This window comes from Ovis aries, chromosome 9 (genome assembly GCF_016772045.2).
Source record: "Ovis aries strain OAR_USU_Benz2616 breed Rambouillet chromosome 9, ARS-UI_Ramb_v3.0, whole genome shotgun sequence".
In the NCBI taxonomy this organism is placed as follows: Eukaryota; Metazoa; Chordata; class Mammalia; order Artiodactyla; family Bovidae; genus Ovis; species Ovis aries.
The window spans coordinates 14,893,906-14,921,482 of NC_056062.1; the positions used below are offsets into that span (position 1 = coordinate 14,893,906).

Below are 27,577 nucleotides of genomic sequence, written 5' to 3' on the forward strand. Positions count from 1 at the left end.
TTCCAAGAAGTTATGAAAGGTGATTTCCAGAAATTTTCGCAAGCTGTAGTGGGTGAGCTGACACTGCAGATTCAGCCTGGGGATGCTGTTGCGTTGATGGTCCAGAGTTTGGGGCCGCCATCTGCAGGCTGGTGGTCCCTGCAGGAGCAGAGGTGCCTGTCTGTTCTCCAAGCTGAGTGCCGGCGTGGCTGGGAGCAGGTTGACCTCCTTGGCTGTGTTGGCCGCCGCCTCAACTGGGTCCTGGCTCAGCCTCCAACCAGGGTCAGGCCCAACTGGTGGGCAGCCCCTGGGGGCTCCTGGGCTGGGTGCTGTCCCCAGGCAGGGCGGAGCCCATCCCGCGTCAGGAACGCTCTCCAGCATTCATTGCCAGCGCCAGTGTGGCGTGTGGTCCCCGGAGCCCTGTTTCCCCGGGCTACAGCAGTAGAGACCACCTCACCTGCACATCTGCGGGGGGCTCTTTACTCGTGTGTCCCCCTCAGAGCTGCACCCCGGCAGCAGCTCCGTTACTTAACACGGGGCTGGGGGAGGATTGAGCGTCTCACCAGTCCTTTGTTCCGGGCTTTGCAGAGCTCCCAGAGATGTCCATCAGCTGACCACAGCCTTTGCTGTTTGGAGGAATGGATGACCAGTCTTGGGGCTGCTGTACAGAAGCTGTGTTTCCCAAGAAACACAGCTCTCATCCTGACCCCTGCCCTCCTGCCCGGGTCATGGATACTCCCACGCGGAGCCCGGGGTCAGAGTTTGCGAGACAGTGGCCTGTTTCCCAGAGCCCCTGAGAGCCCCAAGTCCTGCCTGGCCGCTCACTGGCCTCCCTGAACCCTCGCTGGGCTCCATCTCTTCTCACGGGAAACTGCTTGGCCCCCTCTCACCCAGCAGTCATTGAATTGTTGGATCATGGGCGTGAAACGGACATGTCAGAGCAGGACCCAAGCCCTTGGCCTTGGAGCGAAGAGAAAGCTGCCTTTGTTGGCTGCCCGGTGAGCTGGAAAACCATCCCCCGGCCGCGTTCTGTGCTGCGGCCCCAGCGCCCTGCCAGCAAACCCTAATCCTGGCTTCAGAGCTCAAGACCCAGACCGAGGCTTTGTGAGAAGACAGCGTGCTTTCTGATCATTCAGGAGGGGTCTGGGCGGGGCTAGCCGCCTCTCCTTCCCTGGTCCCTTGTCCTGAGGTGCTCGGGGAGGGCAGGCCTTACCTGTGGGGGCCAGGGCGCGCACCCACAACTGCAGGGAGGCTGGCCCTCTTTCCTTGCACTTTCCGGGGGCTTCCAGGGAACCAGCCTCCAGGTGGCCAAACGTGGCACCCTGTGCACTTGCTCACGTCGTGCGTCTGAGTCACTGTCGCTGGCCTGCCCATGCTCCTGGTTGTGCTCCCAGCCCACGCTGGCCAGGTTGTGCTCACGGCAGGGCTGCAGAGGGTGTGTCCGCGCCTCAGTCGCTGGGTGCACGGCCTGGGCTCTTCTCACGGGAGGTGCCCCAGGCCAGTGGAATCACTGGAGCTCAGGGCCAGGTGCCCCATTCTGGAGCAGCCTCTGCTGCAGGGAGGGGTGTACCGTCGGGGTCCCCTGCAAGCACAGGGACCCCTGTGCCCCGTGACTCACTCGCATGGGGACTTCCGGCCCCTGACCGGGGCTTTCACACGTGCTCCCTGGTTGGGGCCTCGCCCTCATCCCTGTCCATCCTGTCCATGGCTCTGGACACAGCCCCATTACATGGACATGAAGGCTGTAGCGGGAGAAGTTAAGAACGAGCCAGGTCACACCCAGTCCCCTCGCCTCGGGGGCCTGGGGTGTGCCGTCTGCAAGGGGCCCCAGGTGCCGTTCCTCCTGCTGGGAGTGCGGGTGTGCCTGGCAGGGTTGGGGTGGACACAGGCCGCGTACCACAGGTGTGGGCCGCTGTTCCCATCTGGCGGAGGAGAAGGCTGAGGCTGAGTGCATGTGTCAGGCCTGGGCCTCCAGCAGGCCGGTTCCGGGTCTGACCTGACACGCCCCACATCCCAGGCAGGGCTGGGGCCGCAGAGAGGAGGAGGTGCGGGCACGCGGCCTGGCCCCGGCCAGCCCCCACCGGCTGCTGCCCACCTGGCACTGCTTGCTTCCTCTGCCCACAGCGGGAGGGGAAGTGATAATTGCCACCTTGGACGAGGAGCGCTCGTCAACAGAGTTTTTAGATCTTTTATTTTATATTCATCCATCCACGTGTTTGTTTATGTAAAGACCTCCCTGGCTCGATGAGGTGAACACGTGGTCTGGAGGGAGCTCGCTGGCTCTGGGAGGAGGACGGCTGCCTGTGGACGCGCCCCCTGTGATCGTGGGGCATGTGCCCACCCTGTTGGGGCCCGCTGCAGCCAGGCCTGGGACGGCCCGAGCTGAGTGCTCAGGCCGCGGGCAGGGGCCTGGTGTCTGCCCACCATCACGGTGGCTCCAGCACCTGCAGTCCTGTGGAGCAGCCCTGACTGAGGCTGGGGCCAGGCCCCTGCAGAGCCAGGCTGGGGGCTCCCGGGTGGCCGGTGCGGGCTGGCCCGGCGGCAGTAGGCTGTGTGGTAACGGTGGTCTGTGTCTCGGCAGAGCCCCCAGGCCACCTTTGCTGAGCTGGCTGATGATGAGAAGATCTTCAACGGGGGTGATGGTGTGTGGTCGGGTCACGAGCAGGCGCTGCTTCCCGAGATCACCGAGGAGGACCTGGAGGCCATCCGGCTGCGAGAGGAGGCCATCCTGCAGATTGAGGTGCGACTGCGTGCACGGGCGAGCATGCGCGTGCGTGTGCACACGGGAACCCCGATTCCTTGCCGTGGCTGCTCTCGGCGTGCCACCAGTGGGGGTTAGACTGGCCCGTGCCCAGCACACCGAGGCCTGCTCCTGTCTGAGCCCAGGGCGCGGGACCTTGGCTCACTGAGCCTCGCCTGAGCTCGGGCACGCGGGCCACCGTGGAGGGCACAGAGTCCGGGGAGCCCGTGTCGTGTCCCTGCCTGCCTGCATTTACCAGTGGGGTCGGCTGTCTGACCTGGAGCCCGGGGCCCGGGGGCCGTGCCCAGGAGGCATAGCCAGTCCCCAGGGCTGCCTCCATCACTGCCCACGGAGGTTTCCAGAGGGTGTTCTGCTCTGATGAGGCCCTTCAACGCCCAGAACAGTTCCCTGAGGATAGTGTTTGAGTGGCTAAGCGAACTGCTGGAACTGAACCGGCGATTTGGTGGGGCTGCGAGCAGGTGGCAGTGGTGTTGGGGGTCTGACCTTGGGGCAGGGGTGGGGCCACTGGTTTTTTCCCCCAGTTGGTATGTGTGTAATGCATGCTGCCAGACGTGTCCCTAGCCGGGTATGGTCTCTGACAGCTGCCAGAGGTGTGCAGGCCTGAGTGGGGGTGCGAGGGTATGAGTGGACATGCAGGGGAGTGTGCGAGCTAGTGAGCGTGAGTATGCACCGAGGCCTGTCTCCTGTTGTGGGACGTGCGTTTATTAGAACGTGGCTCTCGGGATGCTTGGTTCTCTTGGTGGTGGCCCCGAGCCCCTGAGTGTGTGTTCCCTCCTCCCTCTGGGCCTCAGTTTTACCTGCAGGAGGAGGTGCTGGGGGCCCGCCTGTCCCCCAGACCCCGGGAGCTGCGTTTCTGGAACAAAGTTTCCCTGAAGCAGCTTCTTTTAGAAAAATGGGAACTTGGGCTGAAAAACTGAGTCACTGGCTGAGGACCCGTCACCGTGTCTGCAGTGGGCAGGTCTGCACTCCTGAGGGCGGTGGACGCCCCCTTTACTGCTGCCCCCTGCCCCACTCTGCCCAGCAGAGCACCCCCCCTCACACTGCACTTCACTGCTAGAGAGGAAGGCGGTGCACGGCCCGTCTCGGAGGGCAGGCCTCTCCTCCTTGCCAAGCTGCTCCAGGAAGGACTGGACATACAGATGTCTTCCCCTGCTGTTGGCACATGAGACCTGCTTTCCCCAAGAGCTCAGAACAGTCAGGAGCCCTTGCCCCACAGCTTGGGGGGCTGGCAGGCCTGTGGCGAGAGGGACCTGTTGCTGCTTCAGCGAGAGAACTGAAGCCCTCTTAGGAGGACCCTCGGGTTGGGCCACCTTGGTGGGACGAGGGGCTTCAGGGTTGACGTGGCCTCGGCCTGGCATGCAGGGTACAGAGTTGCAGGCTCCAATGCAGGGCCTGGCTTGGGAACATAGGTGGGGTGGGGTGACCCCCCGGAAATGCAGGGAGCTCCTGAGCAGGGGTGGGCTACACTCTGAGATCCAAGGCCCAGCAGGTCATGGGGTTGGTTTGCTCAGGGGGTTGCCTGTGCCTTGATGGCCTCTCATGGCTGACACGCCTGGGGTGGGGTTAGGGAGGCCCAGGCACTGCCAGCCCGTCCTCATCTGAGCAGTGAGTATGGTGAGTTCACGGGGGCCGTGGACAGGACCTGTGGCCAGCCTCGCGGTTCTGCTGTGTCCTCACCTGTGTGTGGGTGACGTCGTATGCAGCAGGCGTCTGCTGGAGGGTGATGGCCTGGGGTTGGGGTCAGCATCCCTGGTTTCCTTCCCCGCCTCATCCCTCTTCCCCCACCCGCCATCTTTGGAAATGGGAGAAACAGACAGATCGTCACTGGCCATCACACAGCCCTCCCCCGGGTTTGCAGCTGTCCTGATGCCAGCACGTGGGTCTGGGAGAAGACTAGGAGCCTGGTGCCTGCCTGTGGCAGCAGAAGCCCGTCCCGGAGTGGGTGGCAGGCCCCAGCCCCTCCAGGGGCGCCTGAGCACCACTGCCCAGGTTTCTTGAAGCTGTCCATCTGGGTCTGCATGGCCGGGCTGCCGTGAGTGGGCAGGGCTCTGGGGAGGGGCCATGGGAGCAGCGTCCGGCTGACACGCGGGGCGTTTCTCTCCCTGGCCGCTGCAGACTGTTTGCATGTGGCCACTGCTTCCCGCACCCCAACTCTGCCCCCACGTTCCCCAGGCGCGCTGAGCGTGTGTGGTTTATGCACGCACAGTGTCACCGGATGGAGGGAGACCTGTGGTCCTGCAGCCCCTTTGAGGCCCTGGGCTGCCCTCAGGGACCTCCCTGTTGGCTGGGCGGTGGGGGTGTGGACACATGGGGAAACCAAGGCCCGCAAAGTGGGGTTGCAGTCGCAGCCAGAGGCTTGCCGCCTCGCATCCCTTCATGTTCCTCTCTCTCTTTTCTGCCTCCTGGCCTGTGATGGGTGTTTTCATGGCGGCTGCCGAGCCGGGAACGGCCTGGCGCTGATGGGGGCAGACTGACGGGTCCACTCCCTGCCCCTCTGCCCCCAGGTCACCCTCTGGGCACAATGAGGCTTCGGGTGCCTTGTCCTGACTTTAGGTCCGTGTCTCTGCTAGCCGGCTGGGTGACCTGGGTTTGCTGCTTGCCTCGGTGGTTGCTTCTGTGAAACGGGTGGGTCAGGGCACCTGGGCTTGCCGGCCAGGGGTCAGGTGGTGAGTGGGCAAGAGGCTGAGGGCTGCCGGAGCCTCTGTTGATTCTGGGCCCTTGCCTGGCTCAGTGGCCCCTGGACCTGCCCAGTTAGGTTTCAGATGAGGGTGTCTTGCTGTTTGGGGGGGTGGGCGCCTTGAGGACCTCTACCCAACCTCCCAGGGCAGCCCATCCCCTGGTAGCACCAACTGTCCTCTGAGGCCTCCTGGTGGCTCTCCGTCTGTGGGTGGATGAGATGCCCCTGCCGCCCTCTCCCCTCTTGGCCTGCAGGCCCCCCAACCCCCGCACTGGGCTCCTGTGCCAGGCGGAGGGGAGCTCAGAGCCCGCAGGAGCCAGGCCTGCAGGCAGGCCGCTGCGACGGGCGGACGCACACAGGGACCTCTGGGGCGCTTTTGGGGCTCCTCCTCCCGCTGACTCAGCTGCTCTCTGGCCTGCCAACCGAGGACCCCTCCCTGACACTGGTCCCAGTGGACCCCAAAACTCCCAGGGCCCCGAGGGTTGGGGTATAGGTGCCACTGGGGAACACTCAGGTCATGGGCTGGGGGTGCTTGGCAGACAAAGTAGGGCATCCCCGGTCCACCGTGGCGACCCCTGCAGCTCAGGCTGAGCTGGGGGCGGGGAGACAGGGTGGGCTTCTCCCGAGGGGCAGGGGTGTGCCTGCCAGTCCCCTTTCCCAGGAGACCACCCTCCCAGAGGGCGAGGACAGGCCTTCTCCCGGGGGCAAGGACATCTCTGGCCAGCAGCTTGCCCAGTGTCCCCACCGCGGCAGCTGGCTCACTTCGTGGGCCTTCGGTGCACTTGCTGTTGGCCAGATGCTAACGGGTGGCCCATGCTCTGTCCCCGCAAGGCTGTCCCCCGACTCTGCGGGCCCCACACGGCCCCGTTCTCCTGCTGCCCTCCAGCCGGCCTTCAGGCACATCCTCCTGGGTCCTCTGGGGGGCGGCCCTCTCCCGCCCTGGAGCGGTGTGGCCCTGCCTCGCAGACCCGGGCTCCTTGCTGCCCCCTAAGTGGGCTCCCTTGTCCGCCCCCCTCAGTGGCGCCGAGGTCGCTGGGCCAGGACCTGGCCAGTGCGCCCCTCTTCCCCCGCCCCCGCCCTGAGCCTGGACCTTGCCGACACTTCAGCACCTTGTTCCCTTTTATTTTCAGGTTTTGGTTCAGATGTTCCATGTCTAAGGTTTCATTTCCCTGCATTGTCTAGCATGCTGTTTAATTAATCATCTTGTTAACTGTTCCTTTTCCTGCAGGAGACTGTAAGCCCCATGGAGGCAGGGGTGTTGTCTGTCTTAGTCTGGCTGTGTTCCTGCACCTGTAGGATGCCTGGCACTGTCTGGGCACTCAGGGCCTTTCTCCGGGACAGGCAGATGGAGGGGCTGGGGGGTGGATGAATGGATGGGGGTGGGGGTGTGGATGGATGGGGGTGGGGGTGTGGATGGATGGATGGTGGAGGTGTGGATGGATGGATGGGGTGTGGATGGATGGATGGATGGGGGATGGATGGTGGGGTGTGGACGATGGATGGGGGATGGATGGATGGATGGGGTGGATGGATGGATGGTGGGGGGCTGGATGGATAGATGGTGGGGGTGCGGATGGATGGTGGGGCGGATGGATGGTGGGGGTGGATGATGGATGGGAGATGGATGGATGGTGGGGGTGGATGGATGGATGGCGGGAGAGGATGGGGGAGGGGTGGGTGGATGGAAGAGGGTGGGTGGGTGGCAACTGAATGGATGAGAAGCTTTGCGTGTTGGGACTCCGCAGAAGATTTGTGTTTTAATAAGAGGGCTCTGCTCCTTGTATGTATGTGCGTCTGCAGCCCACACAGAAGCCTGGGAGCGCAAGCATTTACCGAAGCCTAGGTGGAGGCTGGGAGCAGGCACGTCACTTGGCCGGGCCCGGCGGCTTGTGTGGGGCAGAGCTGGGACTGTGGCCAGTGCCCGGCTCGAGAGCGGGGCCGTCCTGATGGCGGTGCTCTGCTGTCTTCCTGGCGGAGGGTGCGGCAGGACCCCAAGGCCGCCTGTGCGGAGCCCAGAGCCCAGGAGCCCGCCTGTGAGGCCCAGCTCTGCCTCCCACGTGATCACTCAGCTCTGGCTGAGTGGGGTTCTTGCTCTTTGGAGGACAAGGCAGGGCCGGGTTCCCCCAGGGGTAGGAGGAGGTTGAATGAGATGGGCGTGTGCCCCCAGCCACTGCCAGCGTGTAGCAGACTTGCCAAGGCACTGGTCTGGCCACTGGGATGGACCAGAGTCGCCTGTGGGCTCCTAGTGAGGTCTGCCGCGGCCTGCCTTGCCCCGGCCCTCTCTGCCCAGCCCGTCGCACCTGCGCTCACCTGCGTGGCCCTGCGCTTCTGCCCCTTCCTGGGCTGCTGAGTCACCTGACCCAGGTGTGCAGCTCCTCACCAGCTGCCCTGTTGCCATGGCTACCTGGCAGGGAGCAGGCTGGGGTGAGGAGGGGGCCTAGCCGCTCTCCCCGTAGCTGGCGTGGTAAAGCCGAAGCCCAGGGGGAGGTTGATCTAGCTATAAATATGGGAATCAATCAATAAACAAAGTTTGGCTGTTCCATTAGCTGAACAGTCGTCTCTGTAGGTGGATGGTTGCCAAGATCCTAATTATGAGAAGAGATTGTGTGGTAGAGAAAAATGCAGCGGTATTTTCTTTCCTTTCGTGGTTAAAAGTGGAGGGAACACACACGCACACACAGACACGCGCACCGAGGTTTTATTATGTCCTGCGCAAGGCTGTTATTCCTCAGTGCCAGTAAAAGAAGAGAGAAGATTCCGTGAGAGCCTTTAATGAGTTCTAGTTTTAGAAGCAATCAGGATAATAATTGCATGATTTAAACATTTACTAAGTTAAGGTGTTTTTTTGTCTCTCCCGCTCCCTGGTGCCCACGCCTGGGCACGCGGCTCCTGGTCCCTGTCGCCCTTGTGTGCCACAGCTGGGGCTGTCCCCGGGGGCTCCATCCCAGTGGCTCTGGGGGCTTCTGGGCTCCTGGCATGGCCCCCCGTGGCCCGCCTGGCCTTGAGCTCAGACCCTGGGCCTGAGGCCTGGCCTTCCGCCTGGCTGCCCCCGGCGGCTCCATCCCGGCGGCTCCATCCCGGCGGCTCTGGGGGCTTCTGGGCTCCCGGCATGGCCCCCCGTGGCACACCTGGCCTTCAGCCTGGCTCCGGGTCTGAGGCCTGGCCTTCCCCCTGGCTCCTGGTGGGTGTGGGCTCTGGCATGTCCCACCTTTCCCTCAGCACCCTCCATCAGGACCCGAGCCTGCTCAGGTGTCCAGCACGGTGACCATCTTTCCCGGCTGGTTGCCTGTGTCCTGATGCTGCCGCTCAGCGTACAGGCCACTCCCCCGTGTGCCCACCGTCAACTCCCGTGACAAGTGTGCCCTGGCGTCTGAGAGTGGTCTGGAGGGGGAGCTGCGGGCCAAGGAGGGCCTCCACGGGCAGAGGGCCTGGGGCTCGGGTGGGACTGTAGCCTCGGATGACCGAGGCCAGCTTTCTACTCTTGGGCCCTTGCGGTGGGGCTCTCTGCCCCAGACCTCCTGGAGGGCAGGGACTGTGTGCCCACAGGCTGATCTGCCTGGGAGCTGGGACCCTAAACTCCCATCCCTGAGCAGTGCTCTGGAGCCAGCCTCGTCGTCTCTGAGATCACCTAGAAGGCTGCTGCCTGGGGGTCCCGGAGGAGTCTGACCCCAGGCTCCCCTGCCACCCTCTCCCCACAGTCTAGCCTGCTCTGCCTGGAGGATGCCCCCTGCTGACCCCTCACAGCGGCTCATGGCTGGGGGTCAGGCCTCAGGTGTGCCTGCGGGTCAGCCTGCTGCTGGGGCGATGTCTCCCAAGTCCGCCCTTGCTCCTTTGGCCACCAAGCTGGCGGAGACGGGCTGCAGCCCAGGGCCCTGGGACACTGCCACTCCCCTTATTCCCTCCAAGGTGGCTTCCTTACTTCTTGAAGAAGGGCTGGGGTTGCTCTTTATTCAAAAGGATAATTCCAGTGGTTGGGGGGGCTCTTGAGCCAGGAGAACGCCATGACAGACGTGCGAACCCTGGCGCGCTGGGACTCCCGCTCTCTTCTGCAGGGGCGGGGGGCGGGGACGTGGAGCTGGAAGGGCTCTGGCCTGGGGCGTGTCCTGGCGGCCTGGGTTGTGAGAGGAACCAGCTCAGACTCGGCCAGCCTGCCTCCTGTCCTGACGGGCCAGGGGGCCCGTCAGTGGTTCGGCGCGTCACCGGAACGCACAGAGCAGATGTTAGGGGTGTGGGCCCCCTTCGGCCGGGGAGTCTGTGGCGGCGTTGAGTGGGAAGGGGTCTCTATAGTAGGCGGTTCCTGGGGCACAGAGCGGGGGCTGGGGGCCCAGCCTGCGTATCTGTTCCAGAGGGTGGTTAGTTCATCCCTGGACAACTCAGAGGGTCACGGGCCTGAGGGCAAAGCAGGGCCCCAGGACGGCCTGCCAGGGACATGGGGCCACCGTGCTCCTCAGCGTTAGCTGAGAGATGGGCATGAGTCAGCGTCGGAGTCTCAGCATCGTCAAAAGAGGGAAAGAAAAGAAACGATAAAGATAGTGCTGTCATGTCCGACTCCTGCGATCCCATGAACTGTAGCCCGCCAGGCTCCTCTGTCCATGGGATTCTCCAGGCAAGAATATTGGAGTGGGTTGCCATCCCTTCTCCAAAGAGGGGAGCCGGGAACCCAGAAGGGTGCCAGTGTCAAAGGTCACGTCCATGTCCAAGAGGCTGGTGAATGGAGACCTCCCTGGCGGCGGTCTCTTGATGACGACCTTCTGGAGACGGGATGTGGTGCCCTTGGCACGCTGTCTGGTGGGGGGTGGTCATGCACACGAGGCCCCCCGGTGCTGCTTCCCTGTGCATCTGGGGCGCTGGGGACATCTCGGCTCATGCCAGCGGGCCAGGTCAGTGCTGCTCTGCCAGGCCAGCCAGGAGCAGCCGGCACCCTGGCAGCGGCCACCTGGCTCCAGACCAACCCTGTGCATGTGCGGGCAGGCATGGTGGCTGTGGAGGGCGGGTAGCAGGGGCCTGGGAGTGACCCCGGGCCCCAGATGGCCGGGCCAGCACCGGGTCCTGGCCACCATCTGCAGTCACAGCCCTGACTGTGTTTGGGGGGCTGCTTTCTACAGAAACGTCGTGTGGGGAGGCATCCTGGAGGGGGCGGCCCCCATGTGTCTGCAGCAGTTAGAGAGTAGCCTTGGCCACTGCATCTCGCGAAGTGGGAGGCCTCTCGTGAAGCCCTGAAGGGAGCTGGACTGGGGACCCGCTGTCCCAGCTGGCGGTTCTGGGTTCTTGGGGTCAGTGCTGCTTGGACAAGGAGCACCAGCCCCAGTAGCCACGTGTCGCTGTGGGAGCCGGGCCGCGGCCGAGTGCTGCTGCTCCCGCTTCCACCCCTACCCACCCCACCCCCCACCCTGGGCAGGCAGCCTGTGGTCCTGGGCCCCCAGAGGTCCCGGGCTCGTGGCTCCTGCTCAGCCACCCCTCCCGCCCTCTCCTTCGCTGAGACTGTCCCTGTGCCCAAGGGAAGGGGTCCACTGCACGCATGCTGAGTTCGCCAGTGGCTGGGGCACGAGGCCTCCCGGGAGCGAGCCTGCCATCCCTGGTGCTGATCAGGGGTCCGGACTGCCGGGGCTGCCCCGCTCCTGGCGAGCGGGGGTGTCCCAGGAGAGTACCGTAACCTCTGGTGCCGGCTTCCTTGCCTGCCCAGTGGTGACCTCATGCAGTGTGTAGAGACTAAGCACCCTAAAAGGCCCCTTGGAGCCCCCGAGTCCAAGACTCGGGACCCCCAGGCTTCTGCCCACGGTGCAGGCTCAGTGGCTGAGGTCGAGGCTGGCCGTCTGGAGGCCTTGGGGCAGAGACCTGGAAGAGTGGGGAGGTGGGCTTATCTCCCTGAGGTCTGGCTGAGGCTGCGGCCGTCACGGGTGACCTCAGGGTCTGGACCTTCGGGTTGCACCTGAGTTCGGCCTTCCCACCAGCAGCCTTGTCCAGGGAGGGCCATGGGGATGCAGATCCCAGAAGTGGGTCCAGGCCAGAGGCCATCCGAGGCCCTGCACTCATCACCACCTTCCCGGCCGTGGGCCCGGTTCCCGCAGAGCCGCCGCCTCTGCCGTGTGTAAGCCCAGTAATTGAATTGCGATTGATAGTACTTGTCGGTTTAAGATCATGCTAATTGCTTCATTTCCCAGAACACTCCTAAAAAGAAAATGAATCTCCCTGCGGTGTTTAGCAGTGGGGTGAAATGACCCTGGTGGAAATGAATCCAGGGTCCTGATGGGCTGCAGGGTGGTGGATGGGGGGCAGGGGCATGGCACCTGCATCTCAGAGGTGTGGAGGGGCCTCCCCTCCTGGCTCTACCCTGGCCACGTGCCTGGCACCAAGGGAGGAGGCTTGGATTTGCTGGGTGGGAGGTGTGGGAACTTGACTCCTAGGTGAGCGGCTTTTCCCAGGGTCACCTGGCTGGCCAGTGGAGGAGCCATCTGCTGCAGGGAAGGCTCAAATCCCTGCCCTCCCCCTTTCTGAGAGGCCCTTCTTGAACCTCTGTGACGTCAGCGTGCCCAGCACAGCCCCAGGCGTGTGCTCTGTGAGTGGCATGCCCACATCCTTCATCAATATCACTTCTGCTTTGTTGGGCGAGTGGAGTTAAGATAGAGGAGGGTGGCAGGGAGAATGCAAGCGGCCAGCATGACGAGCGGGGTGGGACGTACCCCAGAGTCTCCGGGTCCAAGTTCTGCTTTTTACCCCACTCACTAGCTTCAAGAAGTTCCTCAGTCTTCAGACAGCAGTGGGGCTTCCATCCATCCACCGTCCACTATTCTGTCCATCCAGCCATCTACCCATCTGTTTCGCTTCTATCCGCCATCCATCTATCCATTCACTATTTATCTCTCCGTTCATCCCCCCATCCAGTTTAGCATCCATCCGTCCAATGTCCGTCCACCCACCGGCCAGCATCCACCTGCCCACCATCCACCTTTCATCCGTCTACCTCCCACGTGTGCCGGCCATGCTGGGTGCCGGGTGTACAGAGAGGGGCAGGTCGGCCCCTCAGTCGAGGAGTTGCAGGAGGGGACGAGGAGTGAGGTGTCTGCAGGACTGAGGGGCCTGTGGGAGGTGCACTGAGCCCTCCGCTCCGGATACCTCTTCTTTCCTCTAGCCAGGCCTGTAGGTCAGTGTTGGGGATGCCATCCTGCGGAAGACTGTACCCTTCCAGGGGCCAGCGCTGAGTCCTCTGCACCCAGTGAGGGCATTCATGGCCCCAAGATGCTCAGCGTGGCCTTTGACCTTCAGGTTGGGGGACAGTGCTTCAGATCCCAGCAGTGTCTCTGAGTTGGGGCGTGACCCTAGGCTCATTTCTGGTTCTTGGCCGTGCCCTTGACCTCTGAACTGCAGCCCCAGGGACCTAATGGTTGTCCTCTTCTTTCCGCAGAGTGACCTGTTAGATGTGAACCAGATCATCAAGGACTTGGCCTCCATGGTTTCAGAGCAAGGAGAGGCCATCGGTGGGTACCCACAGCATCCACCAAGCCACCTGCCCCACCCGCCCGAGGCCGTCCTCCGGGGGCCCTGCGTCTGGCTTCGGCCCGAGTCCTTTCAACAGCTGCCCCAGGGAGGGTTGGGCACGGTCTGGCAGGGCTGCCCAGCAGACAGTGGGACCTGGGCAGGTTCTGGCGGTCCGAGCCTCTGCCAGCCGCCCTCCATGCCCTCCCCCCAGGTCGGCCCAACCCCTCAGGAAGGCCAGCCCGGGAATGCCCCCTGAGGGGCGGGCCCCTCCTCCTGCTTGTGGGAGTGTCCGGGCTGCCTGCCCCTCACCCTGCACCTTCCTCCCAGGAGCATGTGCAGTGGGGACTGGCCGTGGCCGCGCGGGGAGAGCTGAGCTGTCCTGCCCCTGCGGTGGCCCCATTCCCTCCATGCGAGGGCCCCTGCCCCCCCAGCTCGGCCATTCAGCCATGTGGCCGCAAGGCTTTCCTGCTCCTCCCCCCCGTGCCCAGGTGCCCGGGGCAGTGCTGGGCTACAGCCCGTGGCCCTCAGGAACGAGGCGGCTCCCAGTGCCCAGAGCTGCTTGGTTAACAGGCAGCTTGCGGCCAGGGCCCAGGCCTGCCCACACCCCTCTCCACACCCCTCTCCACCCTGATGTCGGGCTGAGTTGTTGCCTCAGTGGGGCCTGGAGGCTGAGGCGTGCGGAGGCCCAGGCATGTCCTGCTCCCCAAGAGGCAGCCCAGCCCCCTTGCCCGGTGTGTGCTGCACCCCCAGGAGCAGAGCGAGTGAGGGGTTGGCCCTGCTGCCTGCCAGCCCCTCACTGCTCCGCAAGCCTGGGTGCCCACGGGGCCCCCGCTTCTGCTGTGGGCAGCTCTGGGCATCACCTGTCCTGGCTCACGGCACCTCTCCTGGGACCCTCCCTGTCTCCACGTGCTTGATCGCCTCTGTGGGTGACCGTCTCAGGGTGGGTGTGCAGAATGCTTTGTATGCTCCAGATGGACACCCAGGTGTTTCCCAGATGGTCACCAGATGGTCACTCGGTCCCAGCGATGGGCCAGTGAGGAGGACCTCTCTGCTGGGCGGAGGGCCGGCGAGGACTGACCTCCTCCAGTGCCATGCCTGCTGGAGGGGTGGGCCCCAGTGCCCAGAGTAGCCACGGCCCGGGACCCCACTGCGTGCCAGAGTGGGTGTCCCTGGGATGGCGGGTGTCAGTGAGGCCCGCGTCCTCCCCAGCAGGAGTGGTGGGGCCAGCCCGCTGTCCTCAGCCTCCGGTGCCTTTCCAGGGTCCAGCAGCGGCAAGGCCTCGTGCGGGCGCAGCTCCAGCCCTGAGCCGGCTGCGGCAGCCCTGTTGCCTGGGCCAGGCCCGCACTTGCGCACCAAGACGCGGAAGCCCAACTTCAGCCCCCAGGAGACGGAGGTGCTGGTGCAGAGGGTGGCACGCCACTACTCCCTGCTGTTCGGGGCGCTGCGGGGCCCGCCCGCCCGCAAGCACCGGGTGTGGAGCAAGATCCTGCAGGCGGTGAACGCGCTGGGCTACTGCCGCCGGGACCTGGGCGACGTCAAGCACAAGTGGCGGGACCTGCGCGGGGTGGTGCGCAGGAAGCTGGCCGAGTGCCCCCGCACCCCCGCCGTCCTCACGCCTGTCGAGCGCATGGTGGCCGAGACCTTCACGGCCCCAGGCACCCCTGGGGAGGGCCGTGCCGTCAAGCCCCTGCCAAGTAAGTGGCTCCCCACAGCCTGCCCGGAGCCTCCAGCAAGGCCCACTCTGCGTCCAGATGGGGAGGCCGAGGCTCCAGGCCAGAGAGGGGCGCCCCTCGCCCATGTCACTCAGCCGCAGGCCAGGCCAGGCAGCGTCAAGGGCCCTCAGCCTCCCAGGGCATGCTGACCCCAGAGCCCCAGGCCCACCGCCGGCGCCTTTGCGGCTGCTCCTGACCCTGACAAGGAAGACGGTTGCCTGGCTGGGTCTTGGCCGCCGCCTCCAGCTCCTCCTCCTCCTGCTCCTCGTCCTCCTCCTCTCAAGACACCTCTGCAAGCCTATCACAGTGCCCTTCGCCGCAGAAACATTGGCTCCACCCACAGCTCGAAGCGTGCCCCCGCAGACCCTCGCCTCCCCTGTTCTGGGGAGCTGCTGGAAGGACTTTAGGGAGAAGCGGAAAGCAGGACCAACTGTGTCCTGAGGGCTGCGAGCGGACAGCAGGAGGGCCTGCAGGAACGGCAGGGGCCGTCGACGCCCCAGCAGAGACCCCAGCAGACCTTTTCAGGGGGTCTCCACCAAACAGGCAGGGGCAGGTCAGAGATGCACACGGACCCAGGACACAGCCATGCCCTGGGCTGGACTAAGTCACAGGCCTGGACGACGGGGCAGGGCCTGCCTGTTAGTCATTGTGGGGGCCGCCTGTTCTACCGGCAGAGCCAGACCCGGCTTTGGGGTGCTGCAGGTGGGCACAGTCTAAGGCCCAGAGGAGCTGGCGGGGGCCTTGGGTGCTCAGACCCGTCCTGCCAGCCCCCCACCTGGGAGTGGGGCAGGAGCTCGGTGGCCCCAGTGTGTGATGCTTGGTTCTGCAAGTTCCGCCATGAGACCCAGCTCAGCCCAGATGTCCCACCCACCCTGGTACCCTGGTGAGCGGGCACCCCATCCCTCATCCCCCGTGACCCTCAGGCTCTCGCCCATTGGGGCAGCCAGCTGCTGACCGGTCCCTCAGTGCCCAGGTTGCACCTGTGTTTATGGGCGCGGCTCTGCCTCAGGCCCTGGGCGGTCGAGGGAGATGTGTTCACTTCCGTTCAGTCGCCCAGTCGTGTCTGACTCTTTGTGACCCCATGGACTGCAGCACGCCAGGCCTCCCTGTCCATCACCAACTTCCCGAGTTTACTCAAACTTGTGTCCATTGAGTCGGTGATGCCATCCAACCATCTCATCCTCTGTCGTCCCTTTCTCCTCCCATCTTCAATCTTTCCCAGCATCAGAGGAGATGCGTGCATGTAGCCATTTCCAGCTCTGAGTTTTTGCCAGAATGCGTGAACTCAGAGGCGCGTCCTCTCTTCCTGAGTTGGCTTGATGCGTGTTTGCGTCTGACGGTCAGCCCACAGAGCACCAGCTGGTCTCTGCTGAGGGCTGTGCGCACAGCTGTGGCCACTGCCCACTTGTCTGGGCAGCACCGGGTCCTTCTTCTCGGGGGGAGAGGAGACAGCATAGAGAATTGCCCTGGTGCTCTCGGGGGTTCCAGCCCTGTTCCTACCGGGTCGAGGGCCCTCCCTGGTCCTGACTCACCCCTGCCTGTGCCTGCTAGCCTGGCCACGTGTCGTCGCAGGGTAGGGTGGACTTGTGGGTGTTTTACATGATACCGCCTTTTCACCCCCGGTGCCGCGGAGGGGTGTCTTCTGGTGTCCCAGGGTGGCTCAGCTGTGCTGCTGGAGTGACGTCTTGGGGGCTCTGCCGACACCCAGCAGGCCCCTGCTTGAAGTCCCTGGTCCCCCCTCGGAGCTGCATGGTTGTCAGAACCAGCTGCGTGGCGCGGGGACGCCGGCGGCCGGCATGTGCTGATGTCCTGGGGGCTAGTGGTGTTCCCACACCCTGATGGCTGTCTTCACGGTGGCTCTCTGTGTGCAGAGCTGTTCCTGGGCTGGACTCACCCATTCTGAGGGGCTTCCAGGCCCCAAGGACAGACAGTGCCAAGGTCTCTGTCCTGACACTCAGGCGGGCCAGGGCCCATGCCGGGTGGGTGGGCGGTGCCCATCCCCACAGCCTCTGACCTCTGGAAGCCGGACTCCCCGTTTGTGCCTCCCCCACCCCTGCTCCGGGTGACCGGAGGGTCTCCTCTCTGTAATTGCTTGTGTTGTCTTGATTTGCAGATAGTATTGAAGCTGGCCTTGAGGCTGCGTCCTCGCACACAGAGGCGGCCAGTGAGCTCCTCGCTGGAGCCAGCCGGCACCAAGTAAGTCAGTGTGAGGGCACGGCCCTCGGCCCCTGCCCGCGCCGGAGGGGCAGGCCCGCAGGGTCTTCTCTGTGCCCAGGCCTACTGCTGTGGGGGAGGGGAGAGGTAGGGGTGCGGGCTGCGTGCCCAGGACGGTCAGCCTTGCCTGCCCCGGTCTGCACCCCCACCGAGGCTGTGTCCCAGGTCTGTGCCCCCGGCTCAGCGAGCGAGAGAGCAGGGGTGAGGGGTGAGCAGCTCCCAGGGGCGGGTCTTGCTGCCGTGGGCGCCGGTGGGGCTGCGGCTCCCCAGCCCAGTGGGCGGCACCTGGCTGCCCCAACAGGAGGCCCTGTGGCTTCGGCTGTCCTGGAGGGCACGGCTGTGGAGAGGGCTCTCTGTCTGCCCTGGGCCAGGCGCAGGCCTCGCCGCTTGGGATATGTCAGCTGGCTCCGGGGCAGCGAGGACCAGTGTCTGACCCTCGTTTGCTTGAGGCAGGGCATCAGGCAGCTCTGGGGACCCTGCTGCGACAGCCATGAGCCCCTGGCCAGGCCGGGGTCCAGCAGGAGGTGGGCGCCGTGAGTGTCCTCTGCCTGCCGCCCGCCCCCAGGCCCCCTGCTCTGTGCTGGGCCCTCGCTCAGAGACAGAGCCCCCAGAGCCTGTGTCCCCCAGAGCTCACGTCCTAGGGGTGGGGTGGGCGGACGGTGCAGTCCAGTGACTGCGGGCCCTGGGCCCGCTGAGGCAGGGAGAGCTTCCCAGGGCATGCCAGGCAGGAGCGGGGGCAGAGGCCGAGGAAGGGGCTGCCCAGGCGGGCTCAGGCTGCTGCAGCCAGGGAGTAGACCTGTGCGAGCCGTGCCCCCCGGGGCAGGGAGGGGTTGGGAAGGTGGTGGACGCTGTCCGTGCTCCCCGGGGGCTTTGAGATGTCGGCACTGGGCTGGGAGAGGGACTCCGGTTGCCTCTGGGGAGGAGGGGCGCAGGGTGGGGCCAGCCACAGGGGAAAGCGGCCCCTCCCAGCAGAGCCACCCTCCCCAGGCCTCCCCAGTGGGGAGCCTGGAGGCCACTGGACTCTGCAAGGGCGCGTCGTGGGGGCGCCCACTGGGCCCACTGCTGGCAGCCTCTTTTTTGCGTCGGGCCCCCTGACTCCTCAGTGAAGGCGACTTTGGGCGCGCATGACAGCTGGTGTAGCCGCCGGGGGTGGGCCGCGTCTGCAGGGCGGGGCGGGGCAGGGCTGCGGCGTCTGGTGGCAGCTCAGGGCCCTCTGCCCGCACAGCCTGCCTCCCAGAGAGAAGGCACCGTCGGAACTGACAAGCACGGCCGGCTCTCCGGGCCGGTCCCCTCGGGCTCCCAGAGAGAGGGCGCCGCTGGAACTGACTGGCACGGCGGGCTTGTCGAAAGCCTGGCCTGGCCTCTGCTGCGGGAAAGCGGAGCTGGACATTACATGCCGAGGGCCTCAGTCCCGAAGCCTCATCTCAGGAGAGAAGCAAAAAGCCGGTGGGGCGGCTGGCTCCCCCTTGTGCCCCCAGGGGCCACCAGGTCAGAAGGATCAGCACAAGCCTGGACTGCAGAAGGAGGAGGAGGACGAGGAGACAGCGGCGGGCGGCCACCCGTGCCCAGGCACAGCAGGCTTGGAACCTGGCCTGCCTGGTGCCAGGGGGCGCGTGGGCCCGGTGCTCTGGGGTGATGCTGCCCTCCCAAGGTGGGATCCTGCCCCATAGGTGAGACGAGGGGGGCTGCGCCCAGGAGGTGCAGCCCACGGTGGCCACCAGGCAGGAAGCCCTCCAGCTCCTGCCCACTGCCCGAGCGTGCTGGGAAGTGTCGGCAGGACAGGCATCATGGCCTCTGACCTTCCTCGTGCAGACAGGGCTTTGAGACCCAGAGGAGAGAAGGGCATCCCCCAGTCACACGACTCCCAAGAGGTGGAGCTGGTTTTGGGGCCCAGCGTGTAGGATTCCAGGTCTCAGCTTTTCCTGGTGAAGTGCTGCTATTATGTCCACTCTGCATATCTTCCTGGATGTGGCGGATGGCTGGACAGACAGATGAGTGGGGGGCTGGGGAGATGGATGGATGGACTGAAGGGCTGAAAGGGCATCAGCACAGCCATGCGGATGGACAGACAGACATGGGTGAATGGTGGCTGGGTGCGTGGGCTGGCTTACGGATGGACAGCTGAGAGATGAACAGTAGATGGACGGGAAGGTGCACACGGATGGATGGGTGGATGGAAGGAAGGAGGTGGGCTGATGGAGGGACGGATGGGGGCTCGACCAGCAAACAGATGGGCAGACAGACGAAGGGGTGGATGTGTGGGTGGATACGTGTAGGAAGACAGATGGACAGACAGGACAGTGAGTAGATGATGACCAGCTTGGGTGAGCAGACAGACAGACAGATGGCAACCTGGCGGTGGCACCTTGGCCTTGGAGCCGCCAGATTGGAGTTTTATCTCAGCATCCCTGGAGGATGCCCTCGCCTGCTGAGTCTCGGCGTCCTGTGAGGGGGCTGCTGCCGACCACAGCGGGGCCCCAGGAGAGGCCGAGATCACCGTGTGTGCAGAGGGCCTCGTGCACCGAGAGCCCTCCCCGCGCTGCCTGGGTCCTGGCCGGCGAAGGCTCACGTTTCCTGTCTCCCCCTGCTAGCTGACAAGGAGGACGAGGTCCCTGGCTGCCTGTGGCTCCCCCTGCGGACACTGGATGGGCCGAGCCCGCCCGAAGCCGACCCCTTGGACCCTCGAGGAGCCTTCCCCGTGGCCGCCGCCTCACCCTCCCCGCCCGCCTCCCCGGGCTCAGTGCCCCCGGCGGCCGCGCTTCCTGGGCCAACTCGGCCCTCGCCGCCCACCTCGGCAGGATCCCAGCCCTCCGGGAAGGCTGCGGGGGCTGAGGCCTCGGAGCTGGAGCGGCGGCTGCTGGACGTGCAGCGGCGGCAGGGTGCCTTGCTCAGCGCCTGGTCCCAGCAGCAGAGCACGCTGATGGCCCAGCAGAACCTGCTGCTGGAGCGGCTGGCTGAGCAGAGCCAGCGGCTGGCCGATGGCGTCGAAGCGCTCACCCAGACCCTGGGGAGGCTGGTGGAGGCCCTCCCGGCCCGGGGTGCCTCGCCCGCCAGCCCGGGCGGCTCCCCGGGGGGCGGGACCGTTTGCAGGCCGGCCAGAGCCTCCCAGGGCAGCCGCGCTGGCCCGGAGGCCTTCTCAGGGATGATCCTGAAGGTGGAGGAGGAAACCTAGGATCCGAGCCCTGCGGGCCCTCGACGGAGCTGGGGAGGACTCGCGACGTTGTCAGCATGCCCCTTCCATCCTGCCATCGCCTGTGGGCCCAGCGGCCCCAGGGAGCGCAGGGACAAGGTCTGCTCAGGGACGACGTCGGGGGCAGCAGAGCCCACCCTCCCATCCGGCGCGTGCATGCGGGCACAGTGCCCCCAGACCACTGCCTGGTGCGTAGACCCTGGACGTGTGCCTCAGCCGGGCACCCAGAAGATGCCCAGCGTGTGCCCCGGAGTGACTCCTGGGAACCCCTCTGCTCTGCAGGTGTACAGACTGGGGTGGGGGCTGGGCACCTGCGTCTGCTTGGTTTTGCCCCAAGGGACCCACGCCCGAGGGCCTGTGGTCATTGTTTACGTCTATGATGTGAGATATATGTGTGCACAAATGTTCCTTGGTACTGGTCTGGGTAGGGTGCCATTTTATACCTACTGACTTTTTTTGGAAAAAATATTTTTCTTATATAAATATAAAATAACAATATTAAAAAAGAAAGGCAGAGACAGTGCTGAGGGTGATGCTGACAGAAAATGAGAGGCAGCCGGTCTGTCCTGATGGTGGTCGGTGCCCTGTGCTTGCCCGCAGGCAGCCCTCAGCCCTCCCTGGGCTTGCGATCCGCCTCGCCTGTGACCCCAGGGCGGGACGGCCCCTCGGGGCAGCCCCAGGAGGCAGGCTCCTGGCCGGCCCCACGGCTCCGATGGCCGTCTGGGCCCTTGTGGCCCTGAGGCCTGCTCCCCTCCAGCTTCCCCTTGTGACAACAGCGTTTTCCGGAAGTAGGAAGCTGAGGTCCTGGCAGGAACCGGACAGCGAGTGAGCTGACCCCCGGGCTCCTGGGGCAGCCCGGCTTGGAAGGAGCTGAGCGCAGGGTGGGACCTACACAGAGGGAGGGATGTTTCCTGGTTTCACTGTTCCCCGCCAGAGGCGAGTCAGTAACTCTCGTCCACAAAAGCGCCCAGGTGGCTTAGGGGCCCATCCAGCCCTCCACAGCATGGCCAGCGTCCTTCCAACCTCCTTATCCCTGTGGTCAGACGACACCGGGTGTTCTCCTTGGTGGCCTTTACTGCTGCCCTGCAAAGGTTGGGTGTATCTCAGGTCTGCTCTTGGTGGATAAACTGCAGGTTAGGTTGGGTTCAATCCCTGGGTCGGGAAGATCCCCTGGAGAAGGAAATGGCAACCCACCCCAGTGCTCTAGCCTGGAAAATCCCATGGACGGAGGAGACTGGTAGGCTGTAGTCCATGGGGTCACAAAGAGTCGGACACTACCGAGAGACTTTACTTTTACTAGGAGCCCACGCGGGAAACAGATTGATGTGGAAAAAGCTGTGGTTGTAAAGGCTTTGCTGGTTTGCAGGGAGAAGTGAAATAGCCAGGCTTGTCCCCTCCCTGCAACCCCCTCACCTCCCCAGTCACCCCAGCACTGAGCTGGAGGCATCTCAGAGGCCGGTCCTGAGATCCAGGGTCCCGGCAGATGGGTCTCTCTGAGGGAGGGCCCCGCAGGCCTTTGGGGGCCCCTCAGAGGGAGGAAGAAGCATCACATGAGCCCACGGGCAGCTGTCACGTAGTCTGCAGGGGGCAGGAGGGCCAGCATCGCAGAATAACAGGTTCAGGCCCGCCAGGTGCAGAGTTCAGGTGCCGAGGTCTGCACCCCAGGACCTGAACAGGTGACTGTTAGAAGTTGAGGCTTTTGGAGGGGATCGAGGTGAAGTGGGATCCCTGGGGTGACTTCCATCTCAGCGTGAAGAAGAAATGAGGACAGAGACGCATGTGGGGGGATGGCCGCGTGAGGACCTGGGAGGAGGCAGCCAGCCACACACCGGGAGAGAGGCCTGCCCACCCTCGTTCTCTGACCTCCCGCCTCCAGGATGGGAGTGGATGGGGGTTGCATTTCTGTTAGAGCTGCCGAGTCTGTGTTTTTTGATTCTGCAGGCAGCTGCAACTGGCCCGTGCAGACCCCCAAGGAATCAAGCAGATACCTAACGTAAGATAGTTTCTAAGGAATATTTTTAAAGTGAGGTGAAGTCACAAAGATGAGTAGTAGTAACATGATCAGAAATGACCTAGCGTGTCTGGAAAGGGCCAGTGACAACTTTTAAGAACAAAGAACTCGGTGGGGAGACTGGTGGCATCCTTGGTCACAGATGACGTTTGAGGCTTAGTTGGAAAAATAGCAACACGACAGGGGACCTCAGAAAGTGGCAAGGGTGACAGAGAGATGAAAGGGTGCAGAGGACCAGGAATCCAGCCTGGGTCTGAGCAGGGTCCCAGGAGAAGAAAATCGAATGAGGAAAGGTGGTGCGTGACCCCCTGACCTGCCATCCTGCAGACAGGGGTGGGGGCCACGCACAGCACCGGGCCGGCTCTATGTGGTGGGATACCTCGGCCCCTGAGTGGGAGGCTGGGTCAGGAAGGGGGACAGAGCGACAGTGCCCACCCCCCCCCAAGCTAGCCACAGGCTCAGCAGTGGAGGCTATGGGGAGACCAGGCCCAGGGAGGAATGGTCACCTGGAATCAGGCCCCAGGCAAAGGCGCCTCTCAGGACAAAGAGGACTGAAAGCGTGAGGGTTTGTTGCCAAGAGACTGACAAGAAGAGCCTCTGAAGGGTGGACTCCGGCATGGCCCCAGGAGGAAGGTCTGTGACATGGGTGGTGAGCCGGAAGCTGGTCGATAAAGGACTGATAGTGAAACCGTTTCCTATTAAGCAGTGGACTTTGACTGTACTGTCTCGTTTGCATGGGTCAGTGTTTCAAAAAGACAGAACAGCGGTGGGACAACGACTGTATTGTTTGCAAAGAGTGATTACATTATTAATCTTGGTGCCTGTTAGTAGCTATACGTGGTTAAAAACTCAAGAATTCCTTCACCGAAATTAAAAACTTACACTCTGCAAATGACCCTGTTAATAGCATAAAAAGGCAAGCTATTTACTGGGAGAAAATGTTTGTATATCACACATCTGACTTTGGACTTGTATCCTGAATATATTAAGAGCTCTCTGAATCTAGCAACAAGAAAACAAACACTTGAATTAGAAAATTTGGGCAAAAGATTTGAGCAGATCCTTCACCAAAGAAGATATATAGTTAGGAAAAAAGGAATAAAAATGCAACCAAGCAGACAAAACTCATTACTGAATAAAAAAGTGGGGGAAAGATAAATTAACGTAGAAGATGATAGGATAAACAGAAAACCCGCGGCAAACCTTCGGTATCACATCCAGTGAACGGGTTAGTGTGGATGGGCCAAAAGAGCCCATTAAACGTCGAGACTCAACAGATTGTAGGGAAAAACGTCTCTCTTTGCCATTTAAAACTAATCCAGTAAAACGTAAGGACAAGAGGGTGAGAGTGTAAAGAAAGACACGGCGGTCAGAGTTGGGAAGAGCGTGAGGGGCTAGCCCTATCAATATCACTCATATAAGTGAATGTCAATATATTAAATAGGATAGCATGGCCGGTTCAGCTCTTCAGGAAGATGAAAAATCCTTCATCTCTGTACACTTCAAACGAGCTCCAAATAGATGGGTAAAGCCGGAACTGCCTGCCTGCAGAGGGAGTCCATCCTGAGAGTGGAAGGTGTCCGCATGGGCACAAAGACCAGGAATTAGTGAAGATGGTGCAGGCTTCACTGATAACCAGCAGTTGACTCACCAGACCCTCAAACAACACTCAGCAGATAACACCCAGTCGTCTCCAGGACGCCTGGATTTTGATCCTGACTTAGGTTGAAGACCAAGTGTCAACAAACTGCAAAGAATCAGTAAATGGGTGAAACACTGCAATTGTTCAAAAACGCAATTAGGAAAATCCTCTCATTAGATAGCATCAGCACAAAAATAAAAATTTTTTTATACGTTGGGAAATATTTTAAACAGTTCTAAATAATTGGGAGGTCGAAGAAGAATAAATCATTAATGGATAGGTAAAAATACATAATTGAATAATAATGAAAATTCTGCATATCAAAATCTGTGGGGGTACTTCAGAGGAAATTAATAGCCTTAAATGCTTATACAACAAAAGGAGAAAGGCTGGGAATTAATGAATTAAGATATTAAAAAGACATTAAATAAGTAAAATGATTGCAGAATAGACCCTGAGAAATTAGAAGAAGATTATAGAGACAAAGCAGAATTTATTACTGACGCTCCAATACTTTGGCCACCTGATGTGAAGAGCTGACTCAGTGGAAAAGACCCTGATGCTGGGAAAAATTGAGAGCAAGAGGAGAAGGGGGTGACAGAGGATGAGACAGTTGGACAGCATCACTGACTCAATGGGCATGAATTTGAGCAAACTCCAGGAAATAGTGCAGGACAGGGAAGCCTGGTGTGCTGCAGTCCACGTAGTCCCAAAGAGTCGGGCGTGGCACAGCAACTGAATGGAAACGAGAGCTGGCTCTTTGAAAGACCATGAAGGTGGACAAACCGCTGGCGAGGTTGGTCGCACGTTCCAAAGTAATGAGAGAATTCTGTGAGCAGGCCTAGGCCAGCAAGTTTGGAAACGGGCAATCTGTCGACACCAACTAAAGGATAAAAAGATTGGTGGTCCTTGTAACCATTAAAGAAACGGAATGGGTCAGGAAGACCCCTCTCCCCTGCAGAGATTGGCCTTTAATGGATGTTCTACCCAGCTTTCAGAGCAGAGATCCAGTCTTGTACAAACGTTCCTGGACCACAGGAAAAAGGGAAATTCCTAAATAAGTAACAACAGGTCGAATCAGAGATGACATACATTCAGGAGAGGGACATCATGGGCCCTTCTTGTCTCGTGGACACAGACCATCGGGGCACAGCATGGGCTGACTGTGCTGAGCCCTGTGGCCTGCCTTTTGGCGGTTTAGCAGGAAACCTGGAAAACCACTGGCTTTGGGGAAAATAATGCCTCCCACCCCCACCCAGGGTGCTGCTTCCAGCAGGCGGATGATGGACGATGCTGAGCTGAGAACAGCCCCCTTGTCCCCCGCCCATGGGCGGCAGCAGACAGCGGGGATGCCCGTCCTGGCTCCTGGGTGCTCAGCTGAGGTTGGCCTTCTCCCTTCCTCCTGTCCTGTATGCTTTCTAGGTCCTCACTGCCCCTTCCCTGTAGGTCTTCACTCAGACACATGCTCCTCAGAGAGGCATCTGCGATCCCTCTCACCCTCCCAGCCACACGCCTGCCCACATGCCCTTGGAGTCCTTGTCCTCCTGGGCAGGTGACCTCCACGAGGCTGGGCTCTGGGTGCCCTGGCCCCCAGGACAGTGCTCAGCACGAGCCCGTGCTTGGTCAGCACACACTGCGTGGCTTCTCCACCTCCTGACTGCCTAGGTGTGGACGAGGCTGGGGCATCAGAGGTACCTGGAGGCAAAATGGGGGGTGGGGGGCGGGGAGTGGTTCTGATCAGGGGGGATTAGAGATGCAGAAAGAAGGAAGGTCTCCAGTGGGCCGAGCCCGGTGTCTGGGGCAGGCTTGAGGAGTGAGGGCCCCTGAACTCATCCAAGTCCAGCAAAGGGCAGGACTTGTGAAGGGCCCTCCGGGCAGCCTGGCCCAGGCCCGGAGCCTCTAGGGAGGACGAAGAAGGACTCCCCAGCAGGAGCCCTCCGTCCTGTCTCCAGTGACCCAAGAGCCACGAGGCCTCTCCAGGGCGGTGGGTGTGGGCCCTGCTGCCCTGCCTGGGCTGGGCTGGGAGCCCACCCTGGGGGAGGGAAGCCGCCTTTTAATTTGGAGGCAAGCTGGGTAAATAAGCAGTGATTGGATTTGCTGAGGCCCGAGCCCCTGGGTACCGAGAACAGCGGAGAATCTCATTCTCGTGATCGCATTGTTATAGGTTCTCCCTGCCATCTGCTGAGAAATGTAAATATGGTTGGGTTCCAGGCGTGGGGAGGGACAGCTGGCAGAGCCACGGGCCGGGGGGGCGGGAGGTGGCCCTCACCTGGGCCTCGGGCTGGGCCCCAGGCCGGGCCCTTTCCCACCCTGCTCTGTTTGCTCCTCCAGTTCCTCTCAAAGTGATTGCCAGCAGAAACAGAACCCCAGCAAACATTTAAATCAGTCTGCTCATTACTGGGCTCGCTGCGCCTGGGTGGATGGGCAGAGGTCTCGGGCATAGCACAGAGAAACTGGGGAGCCCTGCACCCTGCTCTGCCACACCTGCCCCCGTGTCCTTGGCAACTCGGAGCAGCTTCAGGTGGGTGGGTCTGCGTTCAAGCCTGCGGACTCTGTGGGCTGTCCCTGCCCCCACAAGCCCCGCCCCCCAGCTCTCCGGCAGGTGTGGGGACCAGACCTGTGTGTGGGGGGTACTCGGAGCCCACAGGAAGCAGGGAGGGGCTCATTTCCTGGGGCCCAAGGTGGGCGACTGCAGCTGTGAGCTCCTGTGGGTCCCTCCTAGCGAGGCCCCCTCACTGTTTCTTGACCAGGAAGAAGTCTACTCAGGTCAGCCCTGATTTGGGGCCCCCTCCCGAGTTCGTCCTGCTGCACTAATCTCATGAGTAGAGCTCCCTTTGAGTGTGGGAGTCCAGCTGGGCGCTGGCGGCCATCCTGGCACATGCCCCCGTTTTGTAGACCAGGATCAGGGATGTCCTTAAGGCCCTAGAGGAAGTGCTACAGAAATGACTGAAATGCCAGCCCCATGGACCAGACCTGGATGGAGGATGAATCCCCACGGCCTCCCAGGGGGGAAGAAAGTGTCTCGGGGCAATGCGTGCGTGCTCGGTCACTCAGTCGGGTCTGACTCTTTGCACTGTAGCCTGTCAGGCTCCTCTGTCCATGGGACTCTCCAGGGGGTCTTCCTGATGCAGGTTTTGAGCCTGTGTCTCTTTTGTCTCCTGCGTTGGCAGGGGGATTCTTTACCACTGAGTCACCTGGGAAGCCCCTGAGGGGTGGTGGGACTGTCTGAAGCCAGAAGTGCCTGCCCCCTGCTTCCCTCTAACCCTGAGGGGTACCTCTGAGCCCCCAAGATGAGAAGAGTCTCAACCCCTGCTCAGATGGACCCCATGAGGCTAGACGGTGAAGGCTCGTCCAAAGCTCTGAGACACACAGCCAGCACCGCTCACAGCCCGGGAGGGGCACGAGGTAGGCAGACCCTCGGGTGGTGCCCATTGCGTGCGAGTGCTCAGCCGTGTTGTGCTGTGCGTGAAGTTTATGTGTGTGTACGTGTGCGTTGTGTGTGTCTGTGCACTGGTGTGCAGAGATGTGTGCCCCTTGCTTGTCTCCCGGGCAGAGTTGGGAGCCCGGAGATGGGCGTGGTCCACTTCCTGGATGCGGCGCCGGGTGTGCAGAAGGGCTTCTCCGGGAGGCAGCTGGTCTGCAGGAGGCAGAAGAAAGCCGGACTCCGGGCAGAGGAAGGGCTGCACGCCCGGGGCCAGGCCTCCAGCCGCTGCACTGCCCACCCCGCCCCGGGGGAGGTGGGGTGCCGGCCTGCACCTCACAGTTCCCGGCCCCTGGTCGGACAGGCCCTCTCCAGGGCGGGTCTGCAGAGAGCCCGGGCCCTGTCCACAGTGCCCCTGACCCCCAGCCTCCAGGCGGCCCTTCTGATAGAGTTTCCTGGGCTGACAGTCCCAAGCTGAGCATCAGAGGGCAGGG

General features: G+C 62.5%; 1 protein-coding gene across 14 annotated transcripts in view; it reads left to right on the forward strand.

The window, feature by feature from the left end:
* TSNARE1 (t-SNARE domain containing 1) overlaps nt 1-27,577 on the forward strand; it is a 111,892-nt gene that overhangs the window by 55,768 nt on the left and 28,547 nt on the right. For 7 of the 14 annotated variants that reach the window (XM_042254005.1, XM_042254010.2, XM_042254002.2 and 4 more), the window contains 4 exons: nt 2,561-2,719; nt 12,820-12,892; nt 14,153-14,587; nt 16,719-22,912. In XM_042254005.1, the coding sequence (XP_042109939.1) occupies nt 2,561-2,719; nt 12,820-12,892; nt 14,153-14,587; nt 16,719-17,356 (1,305 nt within the window). In that variant the 3' untranslated portion in view covers nt 17,357-22,912. Of the gene's footprint in view, nt 1-2,560; nt 2,720-12,819; nt 12,893-14,152; nt 14,588-16,718; nt 22,913-27,577 lie in introns of those variants that run through there. The other 7 variants (XM_042254012.2, XM_027972824.3, XM_042254004.2 and 4 more) reach the window with 6 other exon arrangements.